The 14579-nt window shown below is 39.2% G+C and overlaps 1 protein-coding gene across 3 annotated transcripts in view; it reads right to left on the reverse strand.

Annotated features, from left to right (window-relative positions):
- Positions 1 to 14579, reverse strand: part of smchd1 (structural maintenance of chromosomes flexible hinge domain containing 1) — a 60715-nt gene that overhangs the window by 29295 nt on the left and 16841 nt on the right. For 2 of the 3 annotated variants that reach the window (XM_080418500.1, XM_080418499.1), the window contains 13 exons: positions 10696 to 10862; positions 10485 to 10578; positions 8922 to 9135; positions 8232 to 8343; positions 7127 to 7310; positions 6560 to 6607; positions 5214 to 5411; positions 5008 to 5121; positions 4765 to 4874; positions 2614 to 2696; positions 1786 to 1905; positions 1410 to 1487; positions 1192 to 1311 (listed from right to left, as the gene is read on the reverse strand). In XM_080418500.1, the coding sequence (XP_080274626.1) occupies positions 1192 to 1311; positions 1410 to 1487; positions 1786 to 1905; positions 2614 to 2696; positions 4765 to 4874; positions 5008 to 5121; positions 5214 to 5411; positions 6560 to 6607; positions 7127 to 7310; positions 8232 to 8343; positions 8922 to 9135; positions 10485 to 10578; positions 10696 to 10862 (1642 nt within the window). The remainder of the gene's footprint in view (positions 1 to 1191; positions 1312 to 1409; positions 1488 to 1785; positions 1906 to 2613; positions 2697 to 4764; positions 4875 to 5007; positions 5122 to 5213; positions 5412 to 6559; positions 6608 to 7126; positions 7311 to 8231; positions 8344 to 8921; positions 9136 to 10484; positions 10579 to 10695; positions 10863 to 14579) is intronic. The other variant, XM_080418501.1, reaches the window with a different exon arrangement.

Here is a 14579-nt window from a genome sequence, read left to right on the forward strand (position 1 = left end):
ATTAGCTCATTTGGGACAGACATAATCTATAATATAACCCTATAAACTGTTAGCTCGGTTTAGTTTTACAGGATGACAAAGTCATAATACAATACAGTTGAATTATCTCAAAAGAGAACATTTCTAGGTTTATCATTTACTCCTTGTACTGTACTGACTGAACTCTCACACTCCCAGCCAATATGTAGTCTGAACTTCTGACACAAGAGGGTTAAGATTATGTCAGTTTAAAAAACGCACGCTTCAAGATAAAACATATTGGTCACATTATCGGTTCAGACCAGCCTCAAGTTGGGAACATCTCAATTTGTGGAGAGGGACAAATCGGGCTCTCAATAAACCAGTTTATCCTGTAATCTGCCCCTAATTTAAAGGGTAGGGTAAGTGATATTTTTTAGTTATAACAAAAAGCTCTATATTCTGATAGTAATCATTGCTATAGTGTTCAGTCACAGGGGTCTCCCTGTCTCTCCAGCTCTTTAATAAACAGAAAACACATTTTCAGGTAGATGACACAATTTCAGCCAATCAGGAGAGTACACATCAGCTAAATTTTAATAGTGCTCAAATTTTGTCTGCTCATTTCTTTGTGTCATCACTTCTAATTTCACTTGTTTAATCTGTATCCTGTCTGAGTTCTCCATCCTGAAAATGCCTTTTCAAAGAGCTGGCGAGACATTGGAGACTTCTGGATATGTGCGGAAAAAGGTAAGAATCAACTACACTGCTCAAAAAAATTAAAAAAGGGAACACTTTGATCCCTTAATTCTTTTGAGTTTTCATGAACTGTGTACATACTGCTAACAAAAACTGCTCAAAAGAATTAAGGGATCAAAGTGTGTTCCCTTTATTTTTTTGAGCAGTGTATATTGGCCACCATTCCAGGGGGTCCCCAGCTAAATGTATTAATACAGCATCACAATGTTTTTAACCACTTCATCCATATATATACGTTGGATATTCAAAAATAGCAGATCTACAAGCTTTTAAATTTTTTGGGAAAAATCTCAAATATGTTTGGACAAGTTTTAATAATCTTGCATTTTTGTGCCAGGGTCCCTGGCACAAAACATTTTCAGATGGCGGCCAAATACATATAATTTTGGGGGTCCTTGACACGAAAACGTTTAAGAACCAGTGACATAAAGAACAACATTGGGTCTGTTCAGCAGTTATTCATGTTGTCGTTACCTTTGATAGTGAACGGAAGTGAGTAGCTGGGAAGTCGTTTTCCACCAAAGGTAGCGGAGTTGCTGTCACTGAGCACAGTTTTGAGGAAGAGAGTATGCTTTCCGAGCTTGTCCAGATTCTCTGCACAAAAATGGTGACATGGTGTAATGTTTTGAAGACCATATCGTAAACGGGACATTAAAGTCAAAAAGTAAAAGGACGATAGAGTAGAATAGTACCCATGGCTTTAAACCAGTACGACCACGTTGTTGCATGCTTCGCTTGCAGCAAAGTTATCTCCTGATCACCATCAGGACCTGCATATGAAGGATAAGAAAAATCATGGAAAATTAATAAAATACATAAAATCTAATGTCTAGAAAAACGTCACTCATTTTAACTACATCTCAAAAGTATGTATGTGTTTTTTAGTGATAAGAGCAATTATTATTAACCCATTAAAACCGGGAAAGCATCCGTGTCATTTTCGATTTTAGGGTTGGCTATTAAAAAATAGCAGATCTACAAGTTCACCAGATTCAAACCTCCATTCAACACTCAACAACTTCAAGACAGTAGAGTACTGGGGCCATGCAATAACATAGATTATCGTACCATCATGCCATACTATTTTGAGCTCAATCTCCAGTTTCTTTATTGCATGGTGGTTGTTGTGTGTTGGAAATCTGGATATCACCTCCCCTTTCTTGTTCGTAATATCTACGCGGAGCGGCCCTGAAAAAACATTGGAACAAACAAAAAAAACACAAGTGTCATTAATAGGAACACCATCAACATGTATACCTATGTCCAATACTTTTACTTCTCAGGATTCAAATTCAAAATGATCAAAAGCTGCAAATCAACAAGCTCAAAACGCGTCGGTTTCCGCCGCATTTCGAGTATGCGGATCTGCAAAACACAAAAAGTTTGAATATGGAGATTTCTGCCTGACATCAACGATTGTGGGTAGGGAGGGATGGGACGATATGAAAATGACATGTCACGATTATTGTGGCAAACATTATTGCGATTAACGATATCATCGCGATAATAAAAATATGCTTGAAACCTAAAAAAGCAACTTTTGTTAACCACTTGAACCCCCAGCATCCCAATTCTGGGGGAACGTTTGCCAAAAATAGCCGATCTACAGTACAAGTTCACAACGTGTTGCAACACGTTGTGAGCTTGTAGACCTGCTATTTTTGGCAAATCGATTTGTGTAGAGTGAAATAAGAGCGTACCAAATGCGCTTTTTACATGTCCATTTCATCAAGTACAGAGGGTTTGCAGCTCAACAAAAAATAATTCATAGTATATGACACAGTACAGGATCAATTAAAATCTCCACGATACGATTATTGCATGTTTTTTTTATCGCGATAAACGATAATCCCGATTATCGTCCCATCCCTACTTGTGCTACGTTGTACAATGTACCTAGTTGAGTCCCTGCGGGAAATACAGCATTTTCTGGCCAGTCGTTTTTTTCGGGCCATGTCACATGCAGCTTCTCTGGCAGCCTGGAAACAATGAAACACACATCACAAACTCCTCCCACACTAAATACTCATCACCATTCGAGACAGAAGAGATATATATGGCTGAGAGAAATACCATGTGGCACGACTTTACTTTAATACTGAGGCAGCAGTCTTGAATGTGGCAATGGCTGTTTAAAGAAGTGGTTCTCAACCTTTTCAGGCCGAGACCCCCCAAAATAATCATATTTGAACTGAGGACCCCCCACCCTGATAAGCACTTGGAATGTAGGAGTTGAGACATTCAATTTGGTTTTGACTCGGTTCCACAGATAAATAGTGAAAATAGCTGCTCTACAAGCTGTTGCGAGGAGTTGTGAGCTTGCAGATCGGCTATTTTCAAAATATTTGCCTCTTTCTTGCATTATTTGACAATTTGGCCAATGTTTGACCAGTTTTTACAGTACAGTTTGTTGATAACTTTTGATGCAGTAATGGTCTTTTTCTATTCCTTTCTTTTTTATTTGTTATTAAAAAGTTCTTAAAAGTCCTTAAATTGTCACTTCATTGTCATCTGGGGACCCCCCACCCCCCCAAAAAAAATCATGTGGAAACCCCCCTGGGAATCCCGACCCACAGGTTGAGAACCACTGGTTTAGAGCATGTTAATAATAAGGAGAATTCAGGTACAGGGCTGTGTAATAAGTGTGTGTAACCAAATACTTTGTTCCAAACCAATACTCTTGTTGACACACTTGTTCACTTCACCCCATAAATCCCAATGGAAGTGGGGAATATGTCTGATAAAACCCCCTCTTAGCATGTATTTGATGCTCAAACTTCACATGCTTAGTGAAATAGCTGTATCTGAATAACTAAATGAGGAATACAATTCTGACGACATGGTTGGTCACAACAACAGGTCATGACCCTTGTCATGGATAGCCCTCCTGGCTTTAGGTCCTAACTAACACATTAGTAATGGGTGTCTCCTCATGCAGAGTTCTCAGTTCTTAACTCTGTACCTTAGGAATGCATGTCACAAAATGCAATCAGTACTCATGGCAAAAGTCACGTAGGAACCATAAACAAAGGTAGACTGTTTACACAAGATGTTCAAACAAAAAATCTGATGTTAGTTCACATTAGTGAGCGGGCACTTCCAGTGTGAGGAAAAATATGAAATATGGACTTATTTGTTTAAGAATAGGTATATATTTTTATCTGAGCGATATATTCATATTGTGTGTGTGTGTGTGTGTGTGTGAGAATGTGTCCACATTTGTAACATGCATGTTGCTGTGCCATGTTATTGCTAAAAAAAGTATAAGGGACATGTTGCCTAACAACCAGCAGGGGCCGCTGTGGTTAACACTCACAAAATCACAGGGGAGAGTGAGGCCTTAGTCTGAATCTTAAACATACTAAACAAAATCATACCTTGCTTTCATCCCTTTCTGTCTGTATGTTGTCAAAGTTATGTCATTACAAATTTTCATACAGAATCTATTATCCTTGAACTTTAGCATCTAACTCCCACGTGTAACATCATGGTGAAGATAGTCAACTCCCACATGTAACATAATGATGAAGATAGCCTACTCCCACGTGTAACATCAAGGTTAAAATAGCCTACTCCCACGTGTAACATCATGGTGAAGATAGCCTACTCCCACGTGTAACATAATGGTTAAGATAGCAAACTCCCACGTTTAACATCATGGCTACGATAGCCAAATCCCACGTGTAACAGCATGGTTAAGATAGCTAACACCATGTGTAACATCATGGTGAAGATAGTTAACTCCCACTTGTAACATCAAGGTGATGTTGCACGTCTTCCGTTTACACTACGTAAAGCACCGGATGTTGGTGCGTCTGCATTCTCAAGGCAAACCAGTAGTTTCAGTAGTACACATTAGAGGTGGGGGAAAAAAAATCGATTCATGGATGATTTATTATGGATCTGCAATGAATGCTGCGATGTGATTTGGGAGGTGTCGTTCACAAACTGCATACATACGTACAGCTAACGATTGGACAAGTAGGCCATACCGTTATTAGAATCAAACCAACAGGTGAATTGGCACTCAATCCTCTTTGTACTCACTTGGCTAGTTCACCATCAATGATTTTCTTGATGGAAGCTTGGGTGGCAGTCCTGTCCATCTTACTAATAGCTATGGTCCGGCACGGTTCATCGTGAAGTGCTTTTGGTTGCTGAGAAAACCAAGAGAAAGTTAAGAAGTGTAGGACATTAATGTACATCCATACAAGTGGAAAGCAATTATTATTATTTTATTTTTTACAATTATTTGATAACAGTGATTACAAAGATTATTTGGTTCCTCACCAGAGCTAGTTGGACGTATCCTGCCGTGGCATAGACCTCGCTTTCATAGCTACCATAGAGCAAAAAATGCACTACAGTGCCGATGAGGATGGGTTGCGTTTTCTGGGACTTGACCTATATACGGGAAGTGTAAAGATTATATTGATAGCGCCACAAATTAACTTCTGAAAGAGCGTGTAGTCATTAAATGACGGGAAAATTCTCACTAATTGGCCTTCTTTATATCGTTTGCCATCCCATTCGATGGAGGTGAAAGTAGTCCAGGGGTACTGCTTCTTCTTGGAGGCCACGTCTGGTCTTGATATGACATCCTTCATGTTTTCAAACTTCACTTGCTTGTCCAACCTCTCATGGCAGCTAGCAAGCCACTGGGTGAACTCCTTCTGGATTTTAACACGTTGTTCCTGTGGATGTTATTCAAGATTAAGATTAGAAAGATATATGCTTTAAGTTGCGTCAACTAATCACACGTCATCTTCCGGACAGAATCAAGGATTGGGACTGTCGGGAACCAACTTCTATCCGTGGCCAGACATTTCAATGCTGCGGGTCATGACCCTGCACTTGGGACAAAGCATTACTCCAGAGGGAGGCCTACTGGATACACACACTACAGACAGAACACACAATGGGTCTCAATGAGGAGCTTCTATTGAGCAGCTTTTTGTAAAGTGTCAGATATTCAGTCAGCCACATTGGCGTTTATAAATTGGCACAATCAATTTTGAATTTTCTAAGATGTCCAGAGAACTGAAACATTTCAAACACGTCCATAGGGGCGTGGGTTAACAGCGTTGTAGCGTCTCCAATGGCCTCTCTACTATATTTTCAGTGTAATTTTGTATATATTTTCAGTGTAATTTTGTATATTTTCAGTGTAATTTTGTATATATTTTCAGGGTAATTTTGTATTTTTGTCATTTTTGTATCTGTCATATGTACTGTCGAGTCACTTGTTTGTTAGGTTGACTAACCTTTCAGGCCCTGTAGTGGCCTGTATTATGTATATAGAGTTGGCTCTGTGTGGTCTTATGAATTGCATATGTAATTGCATTAGTATTTCACATAGCATCTGTCCTTTCCTGGTACCCTATGAATAATATTGAGTCTTCATTGTTGGCTTTCAAGTTGATGACAGTTGGCACCTGTATTCATTTGGTCTTTATAGAGCACCGAAGTCTGACATAATTTATGCATCCTACCTGGGTCACGTCCCCCCCCCTATTACCCCTGAATTCCCATAGACACGTTTAATATCGCAGCATATAAGAACTGTGTTCCAGAAATAAACAAATGAGCACGGCGATTTCACTCATATGGATATGAAGCATCAACTGACGGCGAGACCGCCGCCGAATTCGTAAACAATGCAGAGCCACCTCCCTGACAATGTCGCCGGGACAGTTTGTTTATTTTTGGACCACAATTCTTGTATGAGACGATTCTAAGATGACCCATGTTATTTTTCATAGAGAATATACTTCCGTGACCCAGGGGATGAACGAGTGACGTCAGGACTTCGTTACTCTATTGCATCATATACTATTCATACCTCACAACGACGAGGACGACCTGTTTGGCTGAAACTCGTCCGTTGTTTCTGTCCGTGAGAGGTAAATAAAACCATGTGAAAAGTACATTTATTGTGTGCTGGCTATTTCCTCACTTTCATGACATTGTTGAGCTGTGCACCGTAAGACTTATTTAATCTGGAGTGTTGTGGGCCTCCTGCTTTGCATTCATTTCTCTCAACTATCCGTTTTTAGGCCTGTCACAATTATTACATAATCACCACGTCACAATTATTTTGCATAGTCGTCATAATTGTTTCCATGTTGAAAAACGTTGTCAAACATTTTCCAAAAGTAGCAGAAATAGCAGATATACAAGCATCACTTGACACGTTGCAAGTCAGTTGTACATTGGCTATATTTAAAAAAAAATATTAATTAATATATCAGTTGTTGTTCTTTGTATATTTTAGCTATTTGACCCGTGCAACTTTTGATTACAAAGCCTAGAAGGCATGCCACAATCACAATTATTTGTATGGCAATTAATCGCCAAGTTAAATGTTTTAATAGTGACAGCCCCTATCCGTTTTAGAAAACAAACTTGCCTGTCCATTGACAATACGGGTGAATATGGTGCCCTTGCTCCTCAGCTGCACCTCCAGGTCAGTGAAGGTCAGCTTGTTTGTGCTGACCTGGAATGCATCGTCAGTGAAAAGTGCCCCTGAGAACCGACTGTAACATTCTGCAGGCAGAGACAGTCCTTTACTGGGCTTGGCGCACCAGTCAAACCTATAACAAATGCACAGCAATAAAAGGATTTAAGTCAGGGGGGTCCTTAGAGTTACTACAGGGTAGTCGCCAAATCTTTGTGATAGGATACTTCTTTTTACATTAACCACTTGAACCCTATAGCATCCCTATTCTGAGGGGAACATTAGCCGAAAATAGCTGATCTACAAGCTCTCAACGCCTCGCAGATCGGCTATTTTTGGCGAAGAGGTTTGGTGTAGAAGGGAAAAAAAGCAGACCAAGTACAGAGCCAAAGGTCAAGTTTACTAGTAAGTATTAACACTTTACCTGCCAATCACGAGTATAACCGTTGATGAAAAATACACTCGTTTACTGCCATCCACGAGTATAACCGTTTTTCAATTTATCCACACAGAACCAGAGATATCACGATCCAAAGATTTCTAGCTCCATTCACTCCTTGGTTAACTTATTACTTTAAAATCCTGTATCTCGGCTCCTGTGTAAAAAAAAATTAAACACTGGCACTGGGGGAAGTAAAATAAAAAAAACCCTCTGGCAGGGAATGTGTGTTTAAATGGCTAAATGTCTGAAAAAATCTACATGAATCCAAACATAATCGAAAAGAATAGTAAAATAAATAAAAACATTTATTTACACATCACAGTGGTGTCAAACAAGTATATGAAATCTATGAAAAAGTTTTATCTGCAAACACAATGTTATACAAAATGTAGTGGGGATCCCTGCTTCATCTCTGTCTCAGCTAAGGGGTCCTTGACCTGAAAAACGTTGAAGACCAATTAAGTCATAGATGACAATTTTTTTATGGTGTAAAAATAAAGGGTCCATTTGCCATCTTCTTCCGCAATAAATTATTCTGGAAAAGTATTTGAAATAAAATGCAAAAAAATAATAAATATATGAACACTTTCAAATATATAGTATATAAATCTTTACTCTGATACTGTGGTGTAGGGAATCAGTCGTCCATTCCAGAAACACTCAAATATGGGCCTCTTTCCACGGGCTTCATTCAGGCCATCAGTCTCGTCATCATCTTCAATGGGTGCTGACATAAGCAGAAACAAAGTATACTAATTTAGTTCAAGTTTTTTTCCTTTTTAGTTTAGTTCAGTTTATTTTAAATTAGAAGCACAATATTGATTGAAAAAAAACTATGTGTAGAAAACGGAACAGATTGAAAGAAAAACTTATCGTTAATATTCCGCGGGCATTAAAAAAAATCCTGAAATTACCAGTTATCAAGCGAAAATAGATTACGTTTTAATATTCAAGTAAATTCCATAATGAAATAGATACAATTAATTGTTATACCATTCTAAAACACTAAAATACTGTGGAACATAGTAATTGAGTCAATGTTACTGGTTATAAATAGGTGGTCCGATCTTTTTTATTTTTTTTATTATTTTTGTATTTATGCATGTAGAATGCATTTTTACCATTTATTTTGTAGAAATACAAGACAATATGTCTCAAAACACTGGCTTACAGTTTAGCAGCATCTCGCACTGCCCTGAGACAGAGAGAATACTTCTCCATACGGTGGTGTTTTACCGAGCTTTTTCTTGTTTTCTGCACTATGCCTTGTAATCCGTGGACGGCTTTGAAAGGAGCATTAATTACCTATCATGGCATGGGGGTCTTCGGGGTAGGTTTCCCTATCATACATGAAGGGATGGTACCTCAGGACTCCCTCCACTTTGCCTCCACCCTCTACTTCGGCCTTGAACTCAAATGTGTCAGCGGTAGTATTTATGTACAGAGTCTGCATATCGTCGTCAAGCTGCCGGAGGTTCATCACACTTGGACACTTGGTAGGTTTTTCCCGCAAGGTGATCTGATGAAAAGACATTAAATTCAACATTCAAACCAGTGATGGAATAAGTACTCAAATTTGTTTACTCCGTTATAAGAAAAAGTATAAGAAAGAAAAAGTACGATATTCAAAATTTACTTGAGTAAAAGTACAAAAGTATTGGCATCAATATGTATTTAAAGTATCAAAAGTAAAAGTACTCAAGCAGAAATGTCCCATTTCAAGTTTTCAAAGTGTATAGAAATCTTTTGAAAATAGCAGATCTACAAGCTCACAATGCGTTGCAGAGCGACACGCTGTGAGCTTGTAGATCAGCTATTTAAAAAGAATAATTATATTATATTATATATATATATATATATATATATATATATATATATATATATATATATATATATATATATATATATATATATATATATATGGAGGTGTTAATGTTTTGTAATAATATAAAAACTAGTACATCACTAGTAACTAAAGTATTCAAATAATTGTAGTGGAGTAAAAGCACAATATTTATATAGAAGTAAGAGTATTGAAAAATGAAATACTCCAGTCAAGTAAAGGTACTGAATTGTACTTGAGTACAGTACTTAAGTAAATGTCTTAAGTTACTTTACATCACTGATTCAAACCAATCATTAGATGCACAGCCAGATGTACATGAGGGATTGTGTACAGGCTTTCAAAAGTCAAGTTCAAGCACATGTCTAGCATACAGTACTCAAGGTTTTTCCAAGCACATATTCCTGTCCTATTGCATTAGGCTGTCCAAAACACTTACTTTTCCAGAAATGGAAAAAATAAGATGTGTTCCAATGGATCCAATGTCGTTATTTAGTTACAACCTCTTGCTGAGACATTTCATCGGTTAAATATTTTATAAAACCTACAGACCACTTTCAACTTGGCATCAGAGTCCTGCAACGGGCCGGATACCCGCGGATACCAGCGTTTGACGCGTGAAAACGGGTGAAAAATACACTTTTATACGTTCACGGCTAAAAACGCCTTCTAAATCCTTTCAAAAATTACAAAAAATATATATATTATACTATATACTGTGCATAGCAACAGGAACCCCCAAAAGGGGTTCCCGTCTTGAAAGGCATAGTTACAGTATAGGTTCCCGCCCAAAATGGGTGGCGCCACGTTTTGCAAGAACATGTCGCCATGATTATAACAGTTATTTACACTCTACAAAACAAAATCCAAGCCTTTTAAATATTTGGATTCAAAAACAGGCATTCTCTCATGAGAACACATTCAATTCCGAGCATATACAAGGTTTTTGGGGAACCTGCACAAATTAATTTCTGAAAATTAATCTGTATCAATAAATAATTGTGAGCAACAGTGGAACAATTTACCTGGATGTCAATGTTGGGTTGGGAATCTTCAACTGGAGCGGACAGGCCCCTGACATTCCCATTTGAGCCATGAATGTAATAGTGATACACGTGGCTAAAGATAGAATAAAATAATAATAATGCATTATGTAGCAAGCAATCAGTCAAGGTGGATAAACAATCATGCCGACATATATATGCTGTGTGAGAGGGTGCAGGCGAATAGACTCACGCTAGTTCTCTCATACAGACTTCAAAGTCCTGTTTAAGCAAGGTGATGTGGTCTGGCTGCACTCCTGTGATGACCACTGCTGTGAAGCTCTCCTTATCAAACTCCTCAGCAATGAGATCACGGAGAAAACCCTCCTCATCTTGCTTCACGTGTGACGAGTCACCGACCTGCAGGGGTAGGATGCAAAATAGCACAAAGGAGTGACCGTGTAGAGCTTCAGTCTCTCAGTCATTCACAAAACGAGTGTTTTCAGGAGCATGGTCCGATTCACCATTACTATTTTTATCTGAATTTGTTCGTTAGGTTCTCAAACTCACGTCTGCTCTGAGGCACACTCATACATGGCAAAATCCATGCATGGCTGTTATTAGAATACCTTATTCTTCAAGCACAATTCTATACACCTTTGACTAGTATGATATCATACTAGCCAATGGTGTATAGAATAGGAATACTATATAGTATTACATTTTATGCTGAGCATTGTTGAACATACTGTATTAGCTGTGGCTGTACCATTAGGAATGCGTTCTACTGTTAAATAATTCTATTTTTTCAATAAAATTACTAGAGATGCACGATATAATCGGTAACGTATCGGAATCGGCCGATATCGGCCCATATCGGCCATATCTGTACCGAACCGATCTAAAAATAAACCCGATTAAATTCACCGATATTGTATAATAAAATGACCGAGAGGCGAGAGCAGTCTGTCTGCCTGTCTCTGTCTCTTTAAGAGAGCACAGCTGTAGCTCCTCCCCCCTCCACACGCTCTACATGCAATGTCTCTCAGACAGTGCATTGCTGCACTACGCAGCGGAGCAGGCTAGGCTGCACAGAGAGTGGAACTAACAGCAAACAAACTCTTCACGTCCATAGTTCATACCCAGAACAGTCAGAGGGTTTCTTGTACATCTTAAATTAGATTAGAGTAGGGATACTGCGGAGGATATATTTTGCCTCGTTATTTAACATCGACGTAACAAACACTCGTTAGTCGTTACTCGACTCGAGTGCAACCAGCGGCTGCTTTTGAACAAGCAAGCTGCTTGTGTATTTAACCACAGAGAATGAGCACAAATTAACTCTCAGCTGGTAATGTTTCTGTCTTTGACATCCTGTTGTCCTACAATCTGTAGTGTAGTGTACGAAGCAAGCTGTCCCTGTCCTAAACTCACTGTCTCTTTCTTTCGCACACACACACACACACACACACACACACACACACACACACACACACAGTGGTAGTTCCAGGGAGTTGTGATTGGGAGAGCTAAGGGGGGCTTTATTGTTTAGAGCAGAGGGCCAGAGGCTAATTAATTTAGGCAACAGACAATATGAATAACACTAATAACAAACTAGATTCAATGATCTTAGTTCCATAGGCCACATAACGGTTTTGTGTTATACAAAGATTCAAATAATTCTGTGATGGCTTATAGCATACAAAAATTATGTCATAGTTAAGTTTGTTACTTATATATAATTATAATTAATGTATTTATTCCATAAATATTTTTCATCACAGTAGGGTTAGTGGAGAGGAGGGTTTACCATCAACTTTCACCAGTAAAACAAATTAAAATAAAAAAATTCAGCAATGAGCTCAATATAAATATGATATATAATATATCGGTATCGGATCGGTATCGGCAGATATGACCCAGCAAATAATCGGTATCGGTATCGGTATCCAAAAAACAATATCGTGCATCTCTAAAAATTACATTGTAAGAGACATTGGTTGTTTCATAACATAGTGGCCATATTTGTGATAATCAAATTAGTGTCCTCTAGATAGATTAAATCATAAAGATAAGCATTCCAACATGTTTCTAATTGTCAAAAAACTTGATTTGGACACCAAGTTTGCATTTAAAGCTCACCTGGTTCAAAAGTTTTAGCCAAAACCTTTTTCAGGTGGTGGCCATATTGGATTTGGCAACAATGATGACCCAGAGCGTTGCTGGCTCAGGTACCCTTGCCAAATCATTAGAGCATGCCCTGGGTTACATCAATTTAGGTGCTTTTAGACTGATTCACACAAAATTATTCCTATAGCCCCTGGACTGTAATGTGTTGGCATTTTTTTGCTGTTCTGTATAAAATAAGAAATATTTTGTTTCCCTAAACATAAGTATTCTGAACATTTTGAGCACCTCAGTAAATCTTTAGCTCCAACAGTTTAGCAGATAGACATGTTGGAAGTAGTGCACCGGGTATGGTAATTTAAAAAAAGGGTGTGGTCATTTTCGGGTATTTCGTCCCGGATAGAGAATGGACCCTTCGCTAAACCCCACCCCAAAAGCGATTGTCCAATGCCAGCTTAGCAACCGTTGTTAGCCTGGCATAAGTCTGGCAAGCTTTCGTCACCTGCCATAGCTGTCAATGTTATTTCGCCCGAACACACACAATCATTTGCAACATAATAGCAAGAACAGGAATACCACGATAACGCAATGGTGACTATGAACCAGCAACAGATTCCACGTACCCAAAACCGTTGGAGGGTTCTTTTCCCAAGCTGAAATCTGCGCTTAAACGGCTGTGTTGTTGATAGTCAGGGGATATTAGCAGAAGGATTTCCAATCTTGGAATAAATTCCTTACCAAAAAAAATCTTCACCAATGTGTTTGTAAAGGTGTCTAGTAACACATCTCACAAAGACTGAAATGCAGTTTCCCTAGGAGAATTTTTGACAGCTGCTGAAAGTTGGGGTACCCACCATTTCCCTGCATTTCCATGCAGGGCAAAAAAAACCAAATTTTAATTCTGTTTTAAGTAGCATGTGAGGGGTCAAACTAGGGTGTTTTTATGATTCTGAATCCATTGCAAGCATTTGTTTTGCACCAATACCACTCCTTGGGCTAAAAACAGCCCAATCTCAATGGGCTTTTTACACAAAAAGTATACCTGGACAAGGATGGCTATGGCCGTTTTTAGCCCAAGGAGTGGTTTTGGTGCAAAACAAATGCTTGCAATGGATTCAGAACCATAAAAACACCCTAGTTTGACCCCTCACATGCTACTTGAAACAGAATTAAAATTTGTTTTTTTTGCCCTGCATGGAAATGCAGGGAAATGGTGGGTACCCCAACTTTCAGCAGCTGTCAAAAATTCTCCTAGGGAAACTGAATTTCAGTCTTTGTGAGATGTGTTACTAGACACCTTTACAAACACATTGGTGAAGATTTTTTTTGGTAAGGAATTTATTCCAAGATTGGAAATCTTTCTGCTAATATCCCCTGACTATGAACACAAACTATGGGTTACTTGCGTAACCCCGGTTTTGTAAATTGCGAACGAGTTGTTCACTATGGGAAACAGCGCCCTCCGGCGATGATACAGAAGCTTCACATTCACTCCCTCAGGGCCGAAACCCTTTTTGGCCCGATGGGCCTTTCGTCGCTTCCCAGCAGCCTCCTCGCCCGAGGGCATATGAGGAGCAGGAACGCGGAAGTCATCCTCTTAACACACCAGCTTCCTTCTGCCAAGCAAAAAAGAAGGGTGTTTTAGTGAACAACTCGTTCGCAATTTACAAAACCGGGGTTACGCAAGTAACCCATAGTTTTGTTGCATTGCTTCTCTCGTTGTTCACTATGGGAGATATAAACCCCCGGAATGTATCTACGAATCGAGATACCACAACCTGCTGTCCCAGCCCTCCCCTGGGCGCCAGGGCCACGCCCCGAGGGGCGTGACCCTTGCCACCCAGGCGCCAACAGACCCACCGGGTCTAAGGCACGGAACAGGAGAAAAGTGGGGCCCTGACAGACCAAGGTCTGCCTTATAAACTAAAAAGCAGGCACAGCCTGTCTATTCTAGTGGGGGGAGGGCCCTGACAGACCGAAGTCCGCCTTATAAATCTAAGGCCCAGACAT

This window comes from Gymnoscopelus braueri (genome assembly GCF_963280865.1).
Source record: "Gymnoscopelus braueri genome assembly, chromosome: 21".
Lineage (NCBI taxonomy): Eukaryota > Metazoa > Chordata > Actinopteri > Myctophiformes > Myctophidae > Gymnoscopelus > Gymnoscopelus braueri.